The 22,428-nt window shown below is 35.7% G+C and overlaps 1 protein-coding gene across 2 annotated transcripts in view; it reads right to left on the bottom strand.

Moving 5' to 3' along the window:
- The window catches only part of Oatp26f (Organic anion transporting polypeptide 26F), a 70,072-nt gene that overhangs the window by 18,387 nt on the left and 29,257 nt on the right, over positions 1-22,428 (bottom strand). The window contains exons 1-8 of one of the 2 annotated variants that reach the window (XM_076390907.1): positions 19,805-19,983; positions 18,329-19,022; positions 15,967-16,739; positions 13,960-14,179; positions 7,163-7,331; positions 6,251-6,389; positions 4,420-4,594; positions 3,810-3,912 (exon numbers count right to left, since the gene is read on the bottom strand). In XM_076390907.1, coding sequence (XP_076247022.1) covers positions 3,810-3,912; positions 4,420-4,594; positions 6,251-6,389; positions 7,163-7,331; positions 13,960-14,179; positions 15,967-15,990 — 830 coding nt within the window. In that variant the 5' untranslated portion in view covers positions 15,991-16,739; positions 18,329-19,022; positions 19,805-19,983. Of the gene's footprint in view, positions 1-3,809; positions 3,913-4,419; positions 4,595-6,250; positions 6,390-7,162; positions 7,332-13,959; positions 14,180-15,966; positions 16,740-18,328; positions 19,023-19,804; positions 19,984-22,428 lie in introns of those variants that run through there. The other variant, XM_076390906.1, reaches the window with a different exon arrangement.

The following is a 22,428-nucleotide window of genomic DNA, read 5'->3' as shown; positions in this document are numbered from 1 at the left end:
ATAAAGACTAACCACCAAACACATCTTAACAGACTGTCAAAATACAAAAGACACGAGAGAACAACTACAAATCCTAAACCAAACCAAAGAAATATTCAAGAACGTACAGAATCTTAGGAAAATAATAATTGAACTCATACACAAACTAAACCTTTCCCACAAAGTATAGATTCACCAACTGTGGTCGCTAATAACCAAGTAGTTGAAGCGACCCTAAATCCCCATATAAAAATAAAAATAAAAAAAAAGTATATTAATTTTTCGACCTATCCTGTTTGATTTCTTGTTTTAGTGGTAAAATAAAATTTTCGAAATAAAAATTGAATTCGAGTAGCAGAATTATAAAAAATCACTAATCTGTAAAACTACCCTCTTTATATCTACCAATGTACACATTGTACCAAAGACTCTATCCCATGCATAGAAATAAATACTCTTCTTCTTCTTCTTACTATTAAAACACGAGTTTCGTCGTTATGGAACAAAGCCAGTAAAGCCAAAAAAACCAGTTCTTCAGTTCATTACGTGTATCACGTTTTCGAACTACCCCCATTGATACTTTTTAGCAAAAACACAAAACATTCGAAATAAAAACTGAATTCGAGTATCAAAATTGGAAAAAGTCACTAACCTGCAAAACTACCCTCTTTGTATCTACTAATGTACACATTGTACAAAGAACTCTATCCCATGGATATAAATAAATATTCCTATTCTTCTCACTATTAAAACACAAGTTTCGTCGTTACAGAACAAAGTCAGTAAAACCAGTAAAACCAGTTCTTCAGTTCATTACGCGTATCACGTTTTCGAACTACCCCTATTGATATTTTTTAGCAAAAGAACAAAACTTCCGAAATAAAAATTGAATTTGAGTAGCAAAATTGGAAAAAGTCACTAACCTGCAAAACTACCCTCTTTATATCTACCAATGTACACATTGTACCAAAGACTCTATCCCATGGATACAAATAAATATTCCTATTCTTCTCACTATTAAAACACAAGTTTCGTCGTTGCCGAACAAAGCCAGTAAAGCCAGTTCTGTAGTTCATTACGCATATCACGTTTTCGAACTACCACGATTGATATTTTTTAGCAAAAGAACAAAACTTTCGAAATAAAAATTGAATTCGAGTAGCAAAATTGGAAAAAGTCACTAACCTACAAAACTACCCTCTATGTGTCTACCAATGTACACATTGTACCAAAGACTCTATCCCATAGATATAAATAAATATTCTTCTTCTTCTTCTTACTAATAAAACACAAGTTCTGTCGTTACAGAACAAAGCCAGTAAAGCCAGTGAAACCAGTTCTTCAGTTCATTACGCGTATCACGTTTTCGAACTACCCCTATTGATATTCTTTAGCAAAAAAACAAAACATTCGAAATAAAAATTGAATTCGAGTAGCAGAATTATAAAAAATCACTAATCTGCAAAACTACTCTCTTTGTATCTACCAATATACACATTGTACCAAAGACTCTATCCCACGGATACAAATAAATATTCCTATTCTTCTCACTATTAAAACACAAGTTTCGTCGTTCCAGAACAAAGCCAGTAAAGCCAGTTCTTCAGTTCATTACGCACGTCTCGTCGTAAAGAGTTCATAGTCGTCGGATGCCGATGGGTGATGACGCGTAATGGGCGCGCGCCATCAGAATTTGTCGCCTCTCGTTGCGGCGCTAAACGCATTTCCCGCTTTTTCCCCGCCGCGACTGCGATGGGGAACCGTTTAGCAGCCCGTCACCGGCAACTTTATTAAATTCTCGCTGGGATTTATCGGCTGTTTGCGCCGATCTGTCCGACAATACGCGACCGTGCATACGTGCCTGCGAATATATACGAGGGACAAGTGCAACGTGCAACGCGTGTGCACCGACGGAGAATAACTGACATTCGGCGGTATGCAAATATTCGGGTACAGCCACCGCGCGACGCTGTACACTTGATGCTTCTGGAATACGTTAATGTAACAGATAAAAATGTCAAGGTGGGACATAGAGCAGGTTGGCGATATTGCGTTGCAGGTTCCAGTATGAAGGCAGCGTTAATGGTAGGGGTTTAGTGCTCATAGAACTTTGTTTATGTGAGGGACATTTTTGTTGGTGGTTGATTAAGGGTTCTATGAATTGTTTGTTAAAGAACAGTAACTATTGATAGTTATTAGTACTTTTTTTACTATTTTAGAATGTGTAGGGTGAGTGACAACAGGTGTCAGAGTTTTTAAGGGATGATTCTACATTTAAAAATGAGATGAAAATCAAGAATTAATCGTTGTAAAAAGGTGTTTGATATGGGACTTATTTTATTGGTTTTTCTGTATCTGACTCGAGGGTTTTTTTACTGATTCCTCTGTATGTGACTTGCAAGTTATTCTAGTGGTTTTTTGTAGGAAGTTCGAGAATTATTCTACTAATTTTCTTGCGTCTGACTGGAGACTTATTCTATCGAATTTTTTGTGTCTGACTTGAAGATTATTCTACTGATTCTTTTATATCTGACACGGGATTTTTATTGACTGTTTCTGTATCAGAGTCGCGGTTTATTTTATTGCCTGTCCTATATGTAATTTGCGACTTATTTTACTGTTTTTTCTGTATCTAATTCGAGACTTATTCTACTAATTTTTCTGTGTCTGATGCTAAACTTATTCTACTGAGTTTTCTGTGTCTGACTTTGGCCTGCGTGCACTAGTCTAGATCTGGCACAGCAAAGTCAGTAGAATAAGTCTATAGTCAGACACATTCCACGCGATTTTTATTCATTTTCTCAACAATTAATAATTCTAAAACAGCCTGAAACACAATTTCACCTTATTTTAGAATATAGAATCACCTCTTAAAATTTCTGGCACTTGTCCTACATCCTGCGTATTTTATATTAAAATTAGTTCGATTTTGCACTATAAGTTATTTGTTATTTTGTCGCCTGTACATTGTTGAATTAATTTTATGCTATCGAAATTTCTTCTAAAAGTCCTTCAAAATTTTAAAGATATTCTTTACGCTCTAAAAACAATTATCTCAACCATGAATTTAACTATATTTAATTGTAGTTTTAAATAATTTTACTGAAGCCGAATTGTCTATCTGCTTTTCTTCTAGAAGCAGAAAATTCTAGCTTACATTTTTTTAAATTATCGTATCTTTAAATACTTTCTATGAGAAGATATGACAACAGATCCATAAGTTTTGGAAACATAAATATTTAAAAATATTTAGATTTAGAATATTCTATATCCTATAGCTTTATTTAGACGTTTAATACATTCTATAATATATTCTTTATGTTTTTATGTAACTCCCTTTCAAAGACCGAAAGGCAATGAAATAAATGTTTAAACTATTATAATTTTATTTAGAAGACTAATTCTAATATTCTTACTTCTAAAAAAATGTAGATAATAAAATTATTTTTTATGAAATCTATTTTTAATTGTAAATTCTACTCCACAGGAAAATATTTAAAGTATTTCGAACACCTGCTATTTTTCTATTTAATTATACTATATATACATTGTTCGTAATTTTATTAGGGTCCTAACTCGATTTAAAGCCGGCATTTTCGTGAGTTTCTAAAGGATAAATTACGCGTTATTTGCATCAAGGGAAATTTCAACTCGTAATTTAATGCCCAGTCTCTATTAATTATAGTTCGAGATGACGTGTCGCTAGAGCACGCTTTGCTAGGGGAAAAGTTTCCGCGACAGTAACTGATAACTCGAGCTCGGTTGATCGACATTCCATGAAATCACCTTCATAATATTTTTAAAAACATGGATAAACTGTTGAAACTTACTCTGAGGGATCCACGGTGAGGAAATCCGTGTAGAGCTTCAGCAATTCACCTCCGATCACGTAGCCCAGTGCAGGTCCAATTATGGCCATTGTATAAAAGATTCCTGAACAGCAAAAATGCATCTAAATTTCGTCAATCTGCATTTTTTTGTGTTGTAAAATCGTACAAATTCCTCTTATATTAGAATATAATAATGATAATAATAAATGCTAAAGATTCAATTTTTTTTTACTTATAATTAGAAAGATAAAGTCAAAGAAATTTAATCATCAAAATTCAAATTTTGAATCAAGAAGCCCTAAAACATTGCATAATTCATTTCAATATTTCCTTCTTTCTTTTTATACTGTTTTTAGCACGAATGTGTGGAAGAATGGAAATCTATTTATAAATGTCACACCAGGTGTTAACCTGATTATTTACATATATTTCCTGTTGACTTCCTTCATAATTAATGTGAAATTGAAAAAGCTATTTGTTGCCTTCCTTCACAGTAATTAACAAGAAATTAAGAAAAGTGTACAGTAATAAATTGTTATTACAAACACATTACTGTCGATAAATGAATGGTTACATAAAGGTAATTGCAGACGTTTTTGTAGTTGCTTACCTACGTACACAGAAGACATCTTTTTCGACACGTTCTCATCAAGATACGTAACGCCGAGGGTATAAAAAGGCGCAGAGCCTGCACCGTGCAGAAGTTGAGCCATGAGAAAGATAGTTAAGTACAGCCCACTGTAGGGTTCCTGGTCTGTTTGGCCCGTGGATCCATTGCAGGATACCTGAATGGCCAACATACATAAGCAAATTGGGAGTAATTTAATTAGCATCTGGCAGCTATTTAATTACATTCTGAAACTGTAACGAACACAGCACATATGCTTTTTCTTTTAATGCAAAAGGATATAGTAATCAGAAACGAATGAGAAGAAAGACGATATGGAAGTTAGCCAATCCTAGTTGTCTTAATTAATGAGTTGTTATGAATTCGTGTGACGTAAGTACATTCACAGATTATGGTTGTGAAAATAAGAGACAGTAACAAATATCGATTAATAATAAACAAAAATATGTCATTTTTCAATATATTTTTTAAACAAATGGATACTTTCAAAAACTGTTTAGATAGGTTGATTCGTTCTCTTAAAAAAACACGTAATCGCTCAATTTTCACTTTTCGTCTCTGTCGAATAAATTCTGAGATATAAGCAAAATATGTTTTCCATCCCCAACTTTAGGGGTGGTTTTCACCCCTATAACATGGACACTAGCAGATAAAATATAATAGGTGTCTAACACTTTTAGCTAATTTATAAACCTGCCAAGTTTTACATTTCGGGATGTTTCCTTGTAAGTTAATTAATTATTCGTATTTTATCAAGTTTTCAGATATATAGATTATATTTTAAGTACTTGTTTGTACCAACTTTTAGCAAAGTGAAGTTAACGAAACCATTTGATTTAATTGATCAAGTAAATTTCTTAGTTAATGATTATATGGGTTGTTCAATAATATCAGAAATATTATGAGCTGGTATTACATACCAAAATAAGAAGAAAATCAGGGGTGACAAACTTGCGTTTGAAGCTTGATTTTAGAGTTATTAATTATTAAAGAAGAGCCAAAAATCGTGTGGAAAGTGTCTGACTTGAGACTTATTCTACTGCAGGCGTGGAACAGCTTGACGCAGCAGTGTCAGGTAGAATCAATCGGTAGAATACGTCAGGTCAGGCATATTTAAGTACTTTAGGTCTATTTATAACGATTTATAATTTGGAAACTTTGTTTTCAATGCAATATCCCCGTTCTTCATTTCGATTTTATTTTATCATGCAGAATCATTAAAAATTTCTGGCTCGTATCGAACAATCTGTATAATTCTACTGTAAAGATAAAAAAATTCTAGATGCTACAATTTTTAAAGCTGATCAAGTTTTTTACGTTTTAGATTCTACTTTCCAACTTTCAACAATTTTTCAACAATATAAAGATTGAGAATTTTCTAAATTTAAAAAGTTAACTACATTGTGTAATTTCGATCTCTCTGTAAGAACTATATTTTTTACATAATCAAGTTATTAATATTTAGAATTGATATATCGATTATAAATTAGTTCATCCATTATGTGTCCATGAAACATACTAGAAAACTGATTAAATATGTGATAAAGAGCAACTCCGTTTAGTATTCATCTGAAAATAGTCACCGCTACATCTAGCGTTGACAGAAACTCGATACCATCGACTAAGCAATCAAAATTACTATTTCAGCATCTCGAAAGTAAGACACTACTTTCATTTAACATTCTACAAATGCTCTGTGACCCAGAGAAGGCTAATTAAATGAGGATAGGGATCACTTCAATTACATTAAATATGATAGTTGAATCCTTAGTTAATTTTAGATTGATAGTAAGGGAGTATTTTTATTCCTTACCGAACGAGTCGACGTGTTCGTCACCCTCTGGCATATGTTCTCCGACTGCTGGCCACCTCTGTAGGGTCCAGCAAGGTAATGGGGAGAAGCGAATAGTAGACTTCCTATACCTAAGACTAGAACTCCTATGCCTATGTACCTGTACAACAAATTTTATTAACTTCTTAGTGTCTTTCGTCTAAGGATTCTAAAGGGAACAAAAATTGTTAAAGTAATTTCACTCTTAGCATGAACTTCTAAATTACCAATGTTCCAATGTTTAAATTGGAAAATTTGTTGATGTCAAGATTTTTCACATTTTCGAATACTGAAATATTTTAATACTTCAGTTCTCGAAGTTTTAAACTATCAAAAATGAAAATATATAAATTGGTACACGACCCACTTTTCAAATCGATATTCCAATATTTAAAATTTCAAATATTTTAACGTTTCAGCATTGAAAATTTCGAGTTTTAAAAGTATTCAAAATTAGAAATATCTCGTAGTTAGTATTAAAATATCACAATTTTGTAATATTAGAATTTTCTACTATCCAAATATCCAAATTATGGGAATATCTTTATTGTTTCAGTGTTAAGACTCCAATTTCTGAAATAGAACGGAAAAGTGCACCTATAACCGCGCATTTGCGTAGTTCAATTTCGCCTGATGGGCTCCCGTATTATTAGATTCTTATTCAAAAAGAAAAATATAAACTCTCTTCTCTGAAATTCAATTAGGACATAAATTTAAAAATACGACTCTATCGTGCCTTGCAGCCTTCAGCTTATTAAGTAATCAAATTTTACTATTTCCAATAGTTCTGGTATCTGCATAACTTCAAGCAGCAGAGTGTCTCAAACGAAAATGACCTCGACTGCAAAGGATTAATATTCAGGACAGAGACTTATGCATGAGCATATGTTGCACCTTGGTTTCGATGCTTTCGAGCGTCCACCTAGGTAGCTTACTGGAACAAGAAGGAGGAAGCTAGCTATGTCATATCCCCCTGCTATCAGACCAGTCTGCGAGGACCTCAAACCGAATCTCCTTTCTATCGTGGTGATAACCACGTTCACGAAACCGTTCACCACCATTCCTGAAAAAAGAACACGCAATTTTGTCGAATGTACCCTAAATGATTTTCTTCTGCAATAATTTTCTAGTTGTGCATGAAAATCTTAGACGATGTTTTCTGAGACACTCAGCGAGATAATGATGGAAAAAGTCACAGTGATATTGCAGCTGTGATATGGAACAATAATTATATTCATAATGTTTGATTGCAGTTTACAGTAACTGACAGTATGACCTACTTCTATCAATATCTTAGCTTGAAACGAAGAAATATGTCGGAATACATCTTTGATGAAATATATATCTAAATGAAATTAAATGAGACTCCAGTTTATTTGATTTAAATTTTAATATATGATGTAGTAACTAGAATATTCTATTCCTTGTACTATTTCATTTAAAATATTGCTTCACTTAAAATTACACAATTTTAGAATTTGAATCATCTGAGAAAATATCATCTTGATTTCTCTAAGGAAATATAAGTTGAACGAATTTGTTCTCGTCTCTCATTTGTAATTCTACCTGCGGAGAATTTTTTCTTTCAGATTTTCTCATTCAGGTTTTATAGTAGACACTGAAATATTGCACAGTGGTGATTCTACGTGAAAAAATATGTCGAAAGTATGGAATAAAATTTTTTTATATGGACTTCATGTTTGGGAATATTGATCTTGAGATACAAGGAGAGTTTCTAGTAGATTCAGTCTATGGTCAGACTGTGAGTGTTACTTTGACCAAAACTGTACCTTAGTGCATAGGTTCTCAATCAAATTTCGAACTCAATTCTTTCAAAAAGGGAATCAATTTTCTCGTAATAAAACAATTTCAGGCTTTTTGTAATTTTTTTCATGGATTATTACCATTTTTCAGCCATCAGCTTTAGTTCACCTTATAGATGCATTATTAAATAATTGAATAAATAATAAAGTTACTTCATCTTGAAATATCATCCAATAAAATTAAAATGAAAGCCCACTTTATTTGATCTGCATTTCTAAATAGTGTCTCAAATATTCTACACCTCATATTTTATGTATAATTTTATTTCAATTTGAAACTTCAGATTTTGAATTTTTTACTTCGTCTTGAACTATATACTTTCATCTCAGCCAATAATAATCCCAACCCACATAAAACAAATTTGTAAATGAAAGAAGTATTTTAGAAAATATGTCAATAAACACAAAAGTGACAAATAAATTATATCTAAATAAAGACAGAAATTATTATTTCGTAGTGACCAATTTTAACACAGTTAACCAAAAGTTCGTGCAAATATTTCAATCACTATTACCCAGCTCAACTCATACTACCGTAACACAAAACAAATCCTCGCTATTGTCACTCGTCCTAAAACAGATCAACCGATTCACTTGCAGAAGCTCACATCCAGCATCTGCCGTTTTTAATTCCGCCCGTGGAATCGAACCGACGAGTAGAACCGTCGAATAAATCTACTCAAAGACATATGACCGACGCTATCTCGATTACCATCGATCCCCAGCGAGAGAAATGTCCAGAGAAAAACGTTCAATCGACGGCAGAGCCTCGCTCTCCATTCATCCATCCTCTTTTTCGAGACACGAATATCGGCTAATGATCGAGGGACTCTCGCAGAGCGTATCCTCGATGTGCCCCGCCAAAGCAAATCCGCGTGTAAATGAATCAGAAGGGTAAACTAATTCAATTACGTTCCCCCTAGCGGTATCCGCTCACCCTTCAAGAAACCGTTCCATCGAACGTAAATCCATTAAACACTTCTTTCTCACGGACGCACACGCTAATCGCTTCTGAATGGGACATTTGCTCGGTTGTTTATGTATGTAAACACAAGCGTCACTTATCAACGGAACCTTTGTCGCCACTGTGCAGGATTGAATCGATTCATGCGTCGACTGACGAGTGATTTTTATGTTATACGTGTTTTTGACGTCCGTTTTGATTAGGCAAATATGGCTGGTGGAGAACATGACTCAGACAGCTGAAAGGATTTTGAAATTTGGGACTTGGATTATGAATTGATTGAAAAATTGAATTGGGGAGTTGGAGGATCGTACGAGTCTTAAAATCACATTTTTGGATGTTTGGATCCGAGAGCTAGAGTGTATTGAATCTGTTGTATGTCAACTCTGAATTTTCCTCTATCTCTATCGTATATCTCCTGCAAAGCTAAACTAATAATCAATATGTACTCAAATTCTTTCCTTCATGAGTCCTTTTCATGAGTCATCCGTGAACCCTGTCCTCAGTTACTCATTCCTTATCCATTTTCAAACCTTATCCTCAGTGTCTCATCCCTTGATAATCTATTACATCCAAAACAACCCCACTCTTAAAACTTCCGAACATATATATATATATATATATATACATATATATACATATATATCTATCGAATGCTGGTTTCGAGAGTTAGACTTTTACTACTATTCGTGAGCAACAGTTCATTAAATTGTCTAGGACATATATACAAATATCTATTGAACGTTGTCAAGTGTATGTTTTTCGTTTTGTAATAATATTGTTGTATGTTTCGTTTGTAATAAAAATATTGAGTTAACGGAACACAACAAGTCCATTTGTTTTTTGTGGCAGTTAACATTCGCAGGACGATCAGTGGAAGGAGTCTTTTTAGACCCTCGTCTTCCTATACTAATATTTATGGAGAAATGCTGATTTAACTTTTTCATTTTTGAATAATTAACTGAGGTATACATTGTAATATTCTGAAACAAACCATTTTTTCAATTTTACATTAAAAATATTTATTAGGAAAGAATTAGGTGAGAAAATTTTAGTTTCTGGGTCGAAGAAAACTCGCAAGTGTTGATAGACTTTGGCTCTAAGGTCTAGATGTAGTTTTGAGATTATTTGGAAATAGCTAATTTTGGATTTGTTCTCTTCTTTAACCGATACAAACTTTGAAAACCATTTCATAATTTTTCTTTTAATTTTATTATAATATTATGAAACACTAATTTATTTAATTTCAATAATTCCCTAAAAATATGAAGAGTTTTAAAATTCAATATCAACTTTAAGCAGACAGAATTAACGGCTCAGAATTGATTAATTAACATATTAATAAGCAAATCACTTTAACATCTCATGTGCAGGGTATTTTGCATATCTTAACCTACGTGCCACGGGCTATTTGTAGCGATGTTATGAAGTAGACAAAGTAAAAATGGAATTTCCCGTTGCCCGAGATAAGCGTCGTATATAAAAGTAAACATGGAATATTCCGTCGCTCGCATATGAAGTCTTAATAGCATATTCATAGAGACTAGTAACCTAATCCCACCTAAAAAAAGAATTGTCAAATTTAATGCCTGCGCGAGTTCCAAGCTACCATCTACTGCCAGTGATCCTGTCAATAACTCTGTCAGTATTTCTGTCAATGTCTTTGCCAATGGTCTTCTCACTTTGCTTAAAATTAGAACTAGCAGAGGGGTAAAAAATAACCGATAGGATTACTCCTTATGAACATCAATTTCTATCTTTACTCGGTTAATGTTAAATAAAATTAAAGGAATATATAATTGACCATTGTTCCCATGAATTAAAGCTTTTGAAGGAATAAGGACTTAAGCCACATTTGTACAAAAATCGAGATATCTGCATAGAATCATACTCCAAGATGAGCATAAACCATCCAACAGCAATTGTTAAAAGATAATGAAAATTAGCGACACATTAAACAGCGTTGTTAATATACTGGAGAACAATGACCCAACTGATGGGTCAAGGGATAGCTTCATTCATTAGGCTAGGGAACAACATTGGACTCATTTTTATACTTATTGTTAGAATACTATTGTCGACAGCTGAAAACAATCTTAACAAAATACACTTATTTTGAATCAACAATGTCCCAAGTTACACACAATTTAAAAAAACTGACCGTACACAAAAACTGTACGCAAACGTGTCACCTACCACAGATTTGATAAATCTTCACTGGATTTCAGGATTTAATAAACACTTGTGAGTTTGAAGCTGTCTCAATATAAGCCCACTGTAATTTACGACCCTGTAGCAATTAAAATCTTCAATTATACATGTTTCCAAAGACTCCTACTTCCAGCACTCCCATAAAAGTAAACATAAGTAAGCCTCGGTAGTTCCAGCGTTATCCACCGAACGAAGGCATGCACACTAATGCACATGCACTCGGGCACAAGGAGCCAGCTCAAGTGACGCTGTATCCGGTCGCTGTCTACCCGGAAAATTGACCACCTTCATTTCCCATTGTACCGTTAATAGGAGAATTTTAATTAAACCGGAGGCTGCCCGCGGACAATCCGTTCCTCCGATTGGCGTGGTGGTCCCCCACACCGCGTCACACGTGCACACGCGTGCACACTTGCTCCCGACTCGCACAGACGATCGCTGTCCCCATTGTCCAGCAATTTGCCCAGTCCCATTGGCCGCGGAGAAGGCACGAACCTCTAGAACGATTTCTTTTGTCGCGCCCTTGCACCGAGGAACGAGGGCACGAGCGAACTTGCTTAAACTAAGTACATCGGCAGGGTCTGCCCTATCCTTCGACCTCCCTTCGCTCTAACCCCTTCTCGACCTTCGTGTCCCAGCGTTCGCCCTACCGTCGATCGGTTTCCTTTCGACATCCACGCTACCCCTCCAACGTGCGTCAGCCTCCTGCCACCGGGCCGGAAAACTCGATTTCCGGTTATCGTCAGTCACCGTTCTCTCTACCCCCTTCGTCCCGCTCCCTCTCCGCCCCCCGTGTACCCTTCTGCTCTGAAAGCTTCGAAATTGCATTCGAATGCACGGCTATTAGTAACGCCAAACGGCCGATATCGAGTCAATCAGCGTGCGGAGATTATGTCGAAAAATAAATATGGGATGGCTGAGAGCGTGGGGAGTGTGTTATTTGCTGGGCTGAGGTACTGTTGGGACGTGACAAGATGTTAGTTGGGTCTCATTGACGGAGGGGGAAAACACAGAGGCATGGTACTTGTGCGATTCTCTTGTTAATCGAATTGGTCATGTCTACTGCTTTAGACTCGTAGCGAATTGAGTAAGGTGAATATCCCAATACCTGGACACTTAAGGTTTTTAATGTGTCAGTAAGTGGAGAGCCTAGAAATGCATCTTTAGACACTTGGATTGTGTCCCAGTAGCTGAATATACTCTTTCATGATACTATCTTTTGGTTTTTATTAGGTATATTAGTTATTCGCTGGGCTGAGGTACACTGTTGGGACGTGACAAGATGTTAGTTGGGTCTCATTGACGGAGGGGGAAAACACAGAGGCATGGTACTTGTGTGATTCTCTTGTTAATCGAATTGGTCATGTCTACTGCTTTAGACTCGTAGCGAATTGAGTAAGGTGAATATCCCAATACCTGGACACTTAAGATTTTTAATGTGTCAGTAAGTGGAGAGCCTAGAAATGCATCTTTAGACACTTGGATTGTGTCCCAGTAGCTGAATATACTCTTTCATGATACTATCTTTTGGTTTTTATTAGGTATATTAGTTATTCGCTGGGCTGAGGTACTGTTGGGACGTGACAAGATGTTAGTTGGGTCTCATTGACGGAGGGGGAAAACACAGAGGCATGGTACTTGTGTGATTCTCTTATTAGTCGAATTGGTCATGTCTACTTTAGACTCGTAGCGAATTGAGTAAGGTGAATATCCCAATACCTGGACACTTAAGGTTTTTAATGTGTCAGTAAGTGGAGAGCCTAGAAATGCATCTTTAGACACTTGGATTGTGTCCCAGTAGCTGAATATACTCTTTTATGATACTATCTTTTGGTTTTTATTAGGTATATTAGTTATTTGCTGGGCTGAGGTACTGTTGGGACGTGACAAGATGTTAGTTGGGTCTCATTGACGGAGGGGGAAAACACAGAGGCATGGTACTTGTGTGATTCTCTTGTTAATCGAATTGGTCATGTCTACTGCTTTAGACTCGTAGCGAATTGAGTAAGGTGAATATCCCAATACCTGGACACTTAAGGTTTTTAATGTGTCAGTAAGTGGAGAGCCTAGAAATGCATCTTTAGATACTTGGATTGTGTCCCAGTAGCTGAATATACTCTTTTATGATACTATCTTTTGGTTTTTATTAGGTATATTAGAATTTAAGATTAAAATTAAATACAAGTATTGTCTAGATGGGACATTTATCTTATTCTTTTTGCCTTTGTGTTGTTTGAACTGACAATTTTTGATCTCACAATAGTACCTACTATGTAATATTAAACCTTGCCCCGTGTCAGTATCCAACTCTGATAGGAGACAATACTTAATGTATTTTCAACACTCATTTCTCTGCTAAAACTTTCAACAGTCTAGATCGTTTGTGTCCAACAAATATTCGTTTGATGTTCTAGTCTAGGCTTTTAAAAATCAATAAAAATTCTGTGTTACTTTTCAATATCTCTAAAATATCATCTAATAATTTTCACTCGTAAATGTTAGTTCTTTTATTTTAGTTTCTTTTTAATGTCCACATAATACGTCTAGAGGGCCACAAAGCCTGTATCTTAAAACCCTCAGATCGTCAATAAAGGGTCAATTTGCAAGATTCAACAATATTTTTCGATCAATGTAATGTTTTCATACAATGATCGATTGATACTGAATGAAACTGGAATATAAGAACTGCATACCTTGTATTGCACCAGTCCAACATAGCCAGAAAAGTGCCCACTTCGCTGTCCTGAATCTCTGCAGATACAAGGGCCTGAACAAGAACCAGCCGCACTTCAGGTTATCCGTCGCCCTGTCCGACTCCTTTGGCACTTCCGCCTTTATTTCCGGTTTCCTCGGTCCATCTCCGAACTGCTCCGGAAAACTGGACAGCGTCTCGTGCATGTCCGGCACCCCCGACTGTAAATTTACATTATTATGATGACGCCACCGCAGTTAACTTGACATTTTACTCTAATAAGTAGTGATAATAATTATTTAAGCAATTACTATTAACGAGTACTCGTAACTAACGTGAAATTTCTTCTATTTTTATTATTATTTTTACTATTACTATTATTCTTATGTTTATTTTTATTTTTATTTTTTATAAAAGGACGTCAATTTTTCTTGGATAATATTAGTATTTAAAGTTATTATTTATATATTATTGACAGAAAGTTTGAATATTAGATAGTGACTATTTTTTTAAGTGAAAATATTAAAGATCTCTCAAGTTCAAAATTCATACGCGATATGTATTCATGTAGCTTGGCTATCAGCTAATGCCCGCACGTGCTACGGGCTTCTATATTCCTATGTTAGTATTATATTTTCACATTTATGAATTTTTTAACTTATGATTACATATTTTTAAAATTTCTCTTTTAAGGAGACATTAATGTTCACTTTATGTTATTATATTATTAATAATGTTCACATGTTATTAAATATTTATTTTATTAATGTTCACCTCGTAGCTTGTTTGGTTAAAAATACTGCTATTGAAATTTTAAATCTTTTGAAAATCGAAAACAATAGTTTGAGGTACACTATCTTAACAGTACTAATCATTAATTAGGCATTATTATACTTATTCTTTGCCTTTTTTCATATTTTAAAAATTAGATAATATAGAGATTATTTATTGCATAATTCAGTTCTACTTTTCTATGCTATTTCTCTGCTTCATTCTGTTAAACAGTAAGAATTAAGGACGATCCTCTCCTGAATCCAATTCATGCACATCCAAATTTAATATTTGAAGTATTAGAATATCATCTAATAATTAAAAAATTAAAAAATTCGTAATCCTTTATACCTACATGTAAATTAAGTAACAAATTTTCTAAATAAGGTTTTACAAATTTTTGCTAACTTTTCTTTCAAAATTGAATCCTGTAGAAGCTTAATCTCAAGAGTTACTAATAAGTGATGAGTAGACTGCAGGTTTTTATACATTTATGGAAACTTTAAATATATACGAAAATACAGAATGCACAAAATATGCAAGAATGTAAAAATGATTGGAAATTTAGTCTACGTTATAATATTTGGAAGGTATAACAAATTTTTGTATCTCGGTTCCAGAGCGAAAGTGTATTAGGTACACCTGTGTTTAATCTGGCTTGATACACTTTGGCTCTGAGGACCAGATATGGATTCCATTTCATTAAGTATCTTTATGAAGATCTGAATAAACACAATTAAAAAAATAGTATTTAATTAAGGATTTATTTCACCTTCCAATCATCATAAACTCTATTTATCTCCGTACATTTTGTATATTTTTGCATATAATATGGATCCCGTAGTTTTTTAAATGCTGAAATAAAATTTCCCATAAATACATAAAGATCCGCAGTCTAGTGATAAAAGTATATTCTCCTAACACGCAACAAAGCTTCCAGAAACTTAACAGAAGTCAACTAACATTAATTTAGATCAACAAACGAAAATCTAAACCTCCAATTTTCCCTCAGACATCCCAAATCACCACAAGCTGACACCCAACGTCATTCAAAATCCATTGAATCCTCATAACCCACTCATTACTATACCCTCACGGACAGAATTCATTCCATCACCCTATCATACCCTCAGAACAGGTTTCCGCTCGCCACTCACGAGCGTATCGATCAGGCGGCATCGATGACACGTTTGGTTCCCGAAATAAACACAGAATCCAATACCACTGGGCTACTTACGCTGAATGCAAATTTATCCCTCATCTTGCTTCAGTCTTCGGGCTCGGTCGCGACGAAAAAAAAAAGAAAAAGAAAATTCCCCAGCTCCACACTATCCGACACTATCGCCACATCGATCGCGACATCAGCCTCGAGACGTTTCGCTCTGACGCTCTCGCGGCCAATCCGCTCGACTCGACTCGCGAGGAGACCCAGCGAATCCTCGATCGCTTGCACAGTGGATTCCCATGACAATCGCGTATTCTTCGAGCGTGTCGCGCGCCAAGGGGCTCGTTTTCATCGCGAGGGAGAACCGTCTCGCGTTGTCTGGCAAAGGCTCGAAACTTCTGCTGCTCGCGATAACTCGTGATAAGAGGGAGACTCGCCGAGCGAAATGTCTCCTCGCGGATAACGAATATTATTGTCCACGCGAACGAAGGATTCAGCCCCGACGTCTGCGTTTAATTGCGACCCCTTTGCAGAGGCGATTTCGAGCCGATTCATCGGGTTCCAGTTCGTGGGGCTCGATTCTTGGTCGATTAGAGATTCCAAGAGGTCGACAGGCTCCTTCGATCACGGCCCTCGCAGCTGTTTCCTTCGCTGGACTTCTGCCTCGTTAGAGTCCCTAGGGGACACTCCACTCGGGGCCACGGAAATCGCCCGCTGATTTTTGCGCAGTTCATTGCTTTGACCTCTTCGGTGCTCTCGCTGTCGGACACGGGACTCACGAATGCTTTCAATCGGCTCTATAATGTGTTTTTAGTAGTGCAGCGAAGCTTCGAGTGGAGGATGGTCTGTGGGAAATTTTTAGAGAAAGGCTTGCTTATGATTGTGCTTTTTGTGGATGTATGGGAGACTAATTAAGAAACAGTACGTTTGTAATTATATACACTACTGTGTATACGAATCTGGACACTTTCACATTACTGCAGTGTGTAAAATACACCAAGTAAAATTCTAAGACAGTTTTGACTACAAACCTCATCTCAGACTCAATCTCAGAAGGTTTACAGATACTGATGAGAATAATATGTGATAGCAGTTAGTATTTATAAATAAAAAAGTGTAAGTATTTTATGAATTTCCAATAACATGGACATGTCCAAATACTTATGCACAGTAGTGAATGTAATGGCGAGCATATAAAGAGGAAAAGACTTTTGTCAATATTCATATAACACAGTGTACTTTTGTGTTTCTGACTGTATTACCTTTTCCACATTTTGATAATCGATTGCTCATACTTTAAGACTCTAAGCTACAATACTAACAGATTCTTCCATTCTTTATTTATAATTAATCAGTAGAGCTTTTATTGAATCAGTGGTAACATTCTGAGCGAGCAATTAAATAGGGAAGACAATAAAAACGATAAGTAGTCCAACGACATATTATTTATACGTGTAGAGTAAATATATTACTCATATTATAAAATAAAATACTATTTATAAGCAAATCTGTGTTTCTCTATTTAGGTTCTCTCCAAGAGTATCCTTTCTTTAACTTTCGTATTTACTTACTAAGAGCCAAAGAGAATTTGTTATCAAAACTGTATGCTATAATAGAGCTTATGAAGTATACTTTTAATTTGTCTAAAAAAAGAGAGAAATTTTACCGCAATTTTATAATAAAATATTATGTATTGACAAAATTGTTTTCTTATTTATATATCTCTCACTGTACATACTTTAGGTAGGGCAGTTGTATTGAAAATTATTGGAATATTATAAAATTGAATAGCTACTTAAATATTTGAAAATGTTTCTATTCGAGTATTTGAAAAATTGAACAATTGGAGATATAGATATTGGAATAATTACTGACACATTTCAAAATTTAATGTTTGAATTCTTAAATATGAGAATATTTGGAAATTTGAACATTCAAGTATTGGAATACCTATTTTAATATTTGAGCATTTAAATATGAGAATGTTTGAAAACTTGAATATTGAAATATTAGAATATTTAAACGCTGATATACACATACAAATATCTGAAAATTTAATATTTCAATGTTTAGGTAGAAGGATATTAAAAAATTTACATATTTGAATATATCAAGGTTTGAAAATTGAAAAATTAGAGATATTTGAAAATTTTAATGTTTGAATAGTAAAAATTTGAATATTTAAAAATGGGGATGTCTGAAAGTGTGAAGATTTAAATATGCAAATCTTTACAATTTTGAAAATTCAAAGGTTTGAAAATTTGAATATTCAATTATTTGAACAGATGAGTATTTGGAATTTCGAGAATTCGAAGTTTCAAAATTTCAAACGTTTGAAAATATAGGGAATTTGGAAATTCGAAGATCGAAATATATGAAAATTTAAATATTCAGAAAGCATTATTTAGTAACAAAATTCAAGTCTCAGACTCACTTAGTTTAGTTCATTCCTCTCAATATGACAATATGGGCCAAGTATTCAAGCTTGCATTATCAATTCCAGGAAATAGCTACACATGTATCTCATTTTTTCGTTATAAGCCCATCGCTATCTCTTCCATTTTCCCTTTCCTTTTTCTCTAATAAATCAATACATTTACACAAGCACAAAGCTCAAAAAATGTGCTCATAAAATCTCTGTATGTTGCTTACGTATACTCTGCGTAAGCTCGTCGCTTGCTATATCAACCAGAGATTATTTCGTTCCCAGCAGGCTGGGAGAAAACGTTTCCATCGGCGTCGACTATCATTTATCAAACGCACCGATCGCAGTTTCCATCTGTTTCCAATACTCGTCTTACGTTTCCGCGGCGTTTTTCGTCCCGCGTGAGGGGATCAAAAGCTTGGCTGAACCAAAGACTCTGTACGCTCTATCGACGCGCACCGTATAAATCCTTCCAACAGGATATCGTTTTCCGTACGAGCTGGCCTCCTGTTTCAGTTGGCCTACGCTGAAATATCTCTCCGAGGACGCGGGATTTATAATTCCACGGAAATTTATAATTCTCGATTGCGCTGGGACACTGTCGTTGATCATTCGCTGCGCCGAGTATGATAAATGTCAATGGGCGCACTGTTGCTCCCGATCTGAGTCACTTTTGGATTAATGGCAGTTCCTGATGGCAAAACTATTGGAGCAGACAAAATGGTTGGTGATGGGTTTAAGAATAATGAATGTGGTAAATAAGATGAGGAGTTATTTGTATATAGTAGCTCTTTGGTAAGAGGAACCCTAGATATTAATCGTTATCTGGTTTTATGGGGTCCTGAAAAACCTCAGGTTTAATGTGTATTTATATTTGTTTGTAGTATTCTTATCTATTGATAGATAGCTTTTTTAGAGTCCCACTAATCTTCAGTTAAGTCACTTTGTTTCGTGTGTCACTTTGCAACTTGTGTTAACAATGACCAAGTGTTGTTCGTGAAGTGTATTAGCAATAAAGTTTGGAAACATATTCTACCAGAGCAGTTAAGGGTTAAGCTACACTTTGCAATAAGTACTATATATCACAGATAAATAAAAAATATTGAAGTAAGCTTTTGAAAGAGACTAGCATATATTTATGTGTACGTTTAGTTTTTCTTAAAGTCATGCAAGATTGTAAAAGATATAATCAAAAGTCCATGGGGTAGATATTGTCTAGGAAATTCCTTATTATTGTCTGTTGTTTTTTACTACTTTGAAGATATCTTCAAATGAGTATATTTATGAAATAGAATATCTAGAACTATTTTGTTGGTCTTGAAAAACTTCCTCCCTCAAGAAGCTAAATAACAACCAAAATCTCATCAAAGCAAAATCACAACGAAAAGGAACCTAGCATCACCTTCACAAATCGAATCCAAGATTCAGCTCTTAATAAATCCCTTACTGCCTCCAACTTTCCAATAAAAATGAAAAACTTAGTACCTCTGTCCCACTGTCTCAATAACCCCTCATCAACTCTCTTCTACAGTCACTCTATGCATCCCACGAATTACAAATCCCCTCAAATCCATCACCAACTACATTTAACTACTCCAAGAAAGAACAGAAATACTTTCACTGCCACAGATCACACCAAAGGGCACAAATATCCCACCGAAAGGGAACTCTCCGCGTACTGAGGTCAAAGGATCAAGTTCAAGGTTCAATCACGACCTCTCCATCGATCGATCCTTCCAAGTCGAACACTTCCAACCACCAGCGCGAGTAAAATCGAGATCCCAGAGAGGATCAGGAAACCACCACTCTCTCGTCGACCGAGGATCCAGGATCGATGGGATCCAGCGCGCTCCGCGTCCTACCGCAGCCCGCCACCGACTAAGGCCGCGTGTCACACGCGACTGAGATCGCGGGCTCGTGCTCTCAGAGTTTTCCCCGCGAGTTAAAACGCCGTATATGCTACTACTGCCGCTACTCTGCCACGACAGACATCCTCTGTCGCGCTCCTTCCTCCGCTCCTCTCCCTCTCTCGCCTTGCTCCCTTTCTCTCTCGGGACTCCAGCCTCCGCCACTTCGTCCCGTTTTCTCCCACCTTTTCACCCCTTCCTCCCGTTTCCACCCTCTCTCTCTCTCTTCGTCGCTTCGTCCACCTACCCCTGCTACCCCACCCGACAACCCTCCAACACGCCGTAAACCGCCCCTGCTACTAGCTGTTGCTTCGGTCAGGATGCACCGAAAAATGCGACTCGGTCCTGTCATCTGATAAGACTCATTAATTCGCGTTAATTGCGCAGATAACGCACGCGATTACGTGGACACCCTGGGGGGATGTTCTGTGGAGCGAGAAATGTGTGGTTAGAGGAGACAGTTGTTTCGTGACTCGGTTTAATCGGTTAGCGTACAGGAGATTGCTTAGTGATGGGGCGAAATTGGGAGTTACTTTTGGTGGGGGATGGAGTAAGGTTCTTTGGGGTGGAAAGGTGTTTTGTTTAGAGTTGATGGGGTTCTGAGTTGGAATAGTTTGACAACTGATAGTTGCTTCAAAAAAGTTGTTGTACGGGAGTTCATTAAATTACAGGAGGTAAAGTAAATTCGTTTCACCAATTCTATTGTCTTCAAATTAATGCAAAACACGCGAATCCATTTCTCTCACAAAATTTCCTCTAGTATCTGATCCACGCCAAAGACTATCGTCCAATTGTTCGATGGTTTGTGAAACAGTTGGATGTCCAGCGTTTCCGGTGTCGCGTAAATTGCCTTTCTCGTCGAACTTCGTCGGGCTCCGTCTTTTGACCGCGGCGAAACGAGCTATCGCAAACTGAACTAAAGGGAGCGATACAACTCCCATCGCAAACAACGGAAGAACCGATACAGACTCTCCAAGCTATTTTCCAGCTTCGCCGTGTAACGAGTTTCTTAATGCCTCGTATCGAGAAACGCATTTGTCTTCTGGCGTTCCATTAACGAGACTCGTTCGTGTACTGCCACCATTCACGCGTATCTTCGACAGCCTTAAAGCGCCCGATGCTGAAATAAATATGAAAAACGAATAACAAGGGTCGCGGGAAAGAGCTTTCTCTGACTACGCACTTTCGTGGCTGGCGACTTTTTAGGACGCATTCATTGTGGAGTGCAGAATGTATTCTCTTTCTTTTTTATTTTGAGAAAGTATGACGGGACAAAATGTTGATGGTGGATCGACTATAACTTTGAATTATTTTAAATTTATGGCGACGAATTGGAGTTATTGAAGGTATCGTTTTATATCACAAATTCATAAAAATTCTGAGGTTTCAGCTAGGAATTCCAAAAATGTTTTGGTGATTGTAAAAATTCTGAAAACCTTGAATATGTTGAAAGGCTTAAAAATATTGAAGATTTTGAAAATCTTGAAACACTGAAAAATTTTAAAGTTTTGACAGACTTAAAATTTTCGACATTCTTGAAAATCATGGAAATTTAGAATATTTGAAGAATCTCAAAATTTAAGAAATCTTAGAAATCTTGAAAATCTTGAAGATGTTACAAATTTTGTAATGTAGAAATTTTGAAAATCTTATAAAACTTGCACCTCTTTAACAACTTTGAAATTTTGGAAGTCTTAAAAATCTTAGAATTTTTGAAAATCTCCACATTCTTGGAAACCTGGAAAATCTTGTAAACCTTGGAATTCTTGAAAACCTTAAATATATTAAAAATCTTAGAACTCTCGAAAATCTTGGAAATTTTTGAAATCTTAGAAATCTTACAAAACTTAAAAATTTTGGAAACCTTGAGAATATTTGAAATCTTGAAAATCTTATAAATCGTAAAAATCTCAAAAATCTTAAAAATTAAAAGCTTTAAATATCTCGAAAAGATAGACCATCTTCAAATATCTCTCGTTTCCAGTCATGACAATCAAAATCTCACTTTCTTCGAATACTTCGAGTAATATTATCATTGGTAATTGAATAGAATGGACTTAGATACCCTAGTTCTCATAAACATAAGTGTGAAAAGTGTCTAAAAAATTCACAACGAGAAGTAACGACTATATTTGCGATCGCAAGCCACTGAAGTGTCTCATTTAGTGACATAAGGAGCCCTAACACGGATTCGTGGGATCT

The sequence above is a fragment of the Calliopsis andreniformis genome, unplaced genomic scaffold (assembly GCF_051401765.1).
Source record: "Calliopsis andreniformis isolate RMS-2024a unplaced genomic scaffold, iyCalAndr_principal scaffold0022, whole genome shotgun sequence".
NCBI lineage: Eukaryota > Metazoa > Arthropoda > Insecta > Hymenoptera > Andrenidae > Calliopsis > Calliopsis andreniformis.
This window is presented reverse-complemented; position numbering and strand designations above follow the sequence as displayed.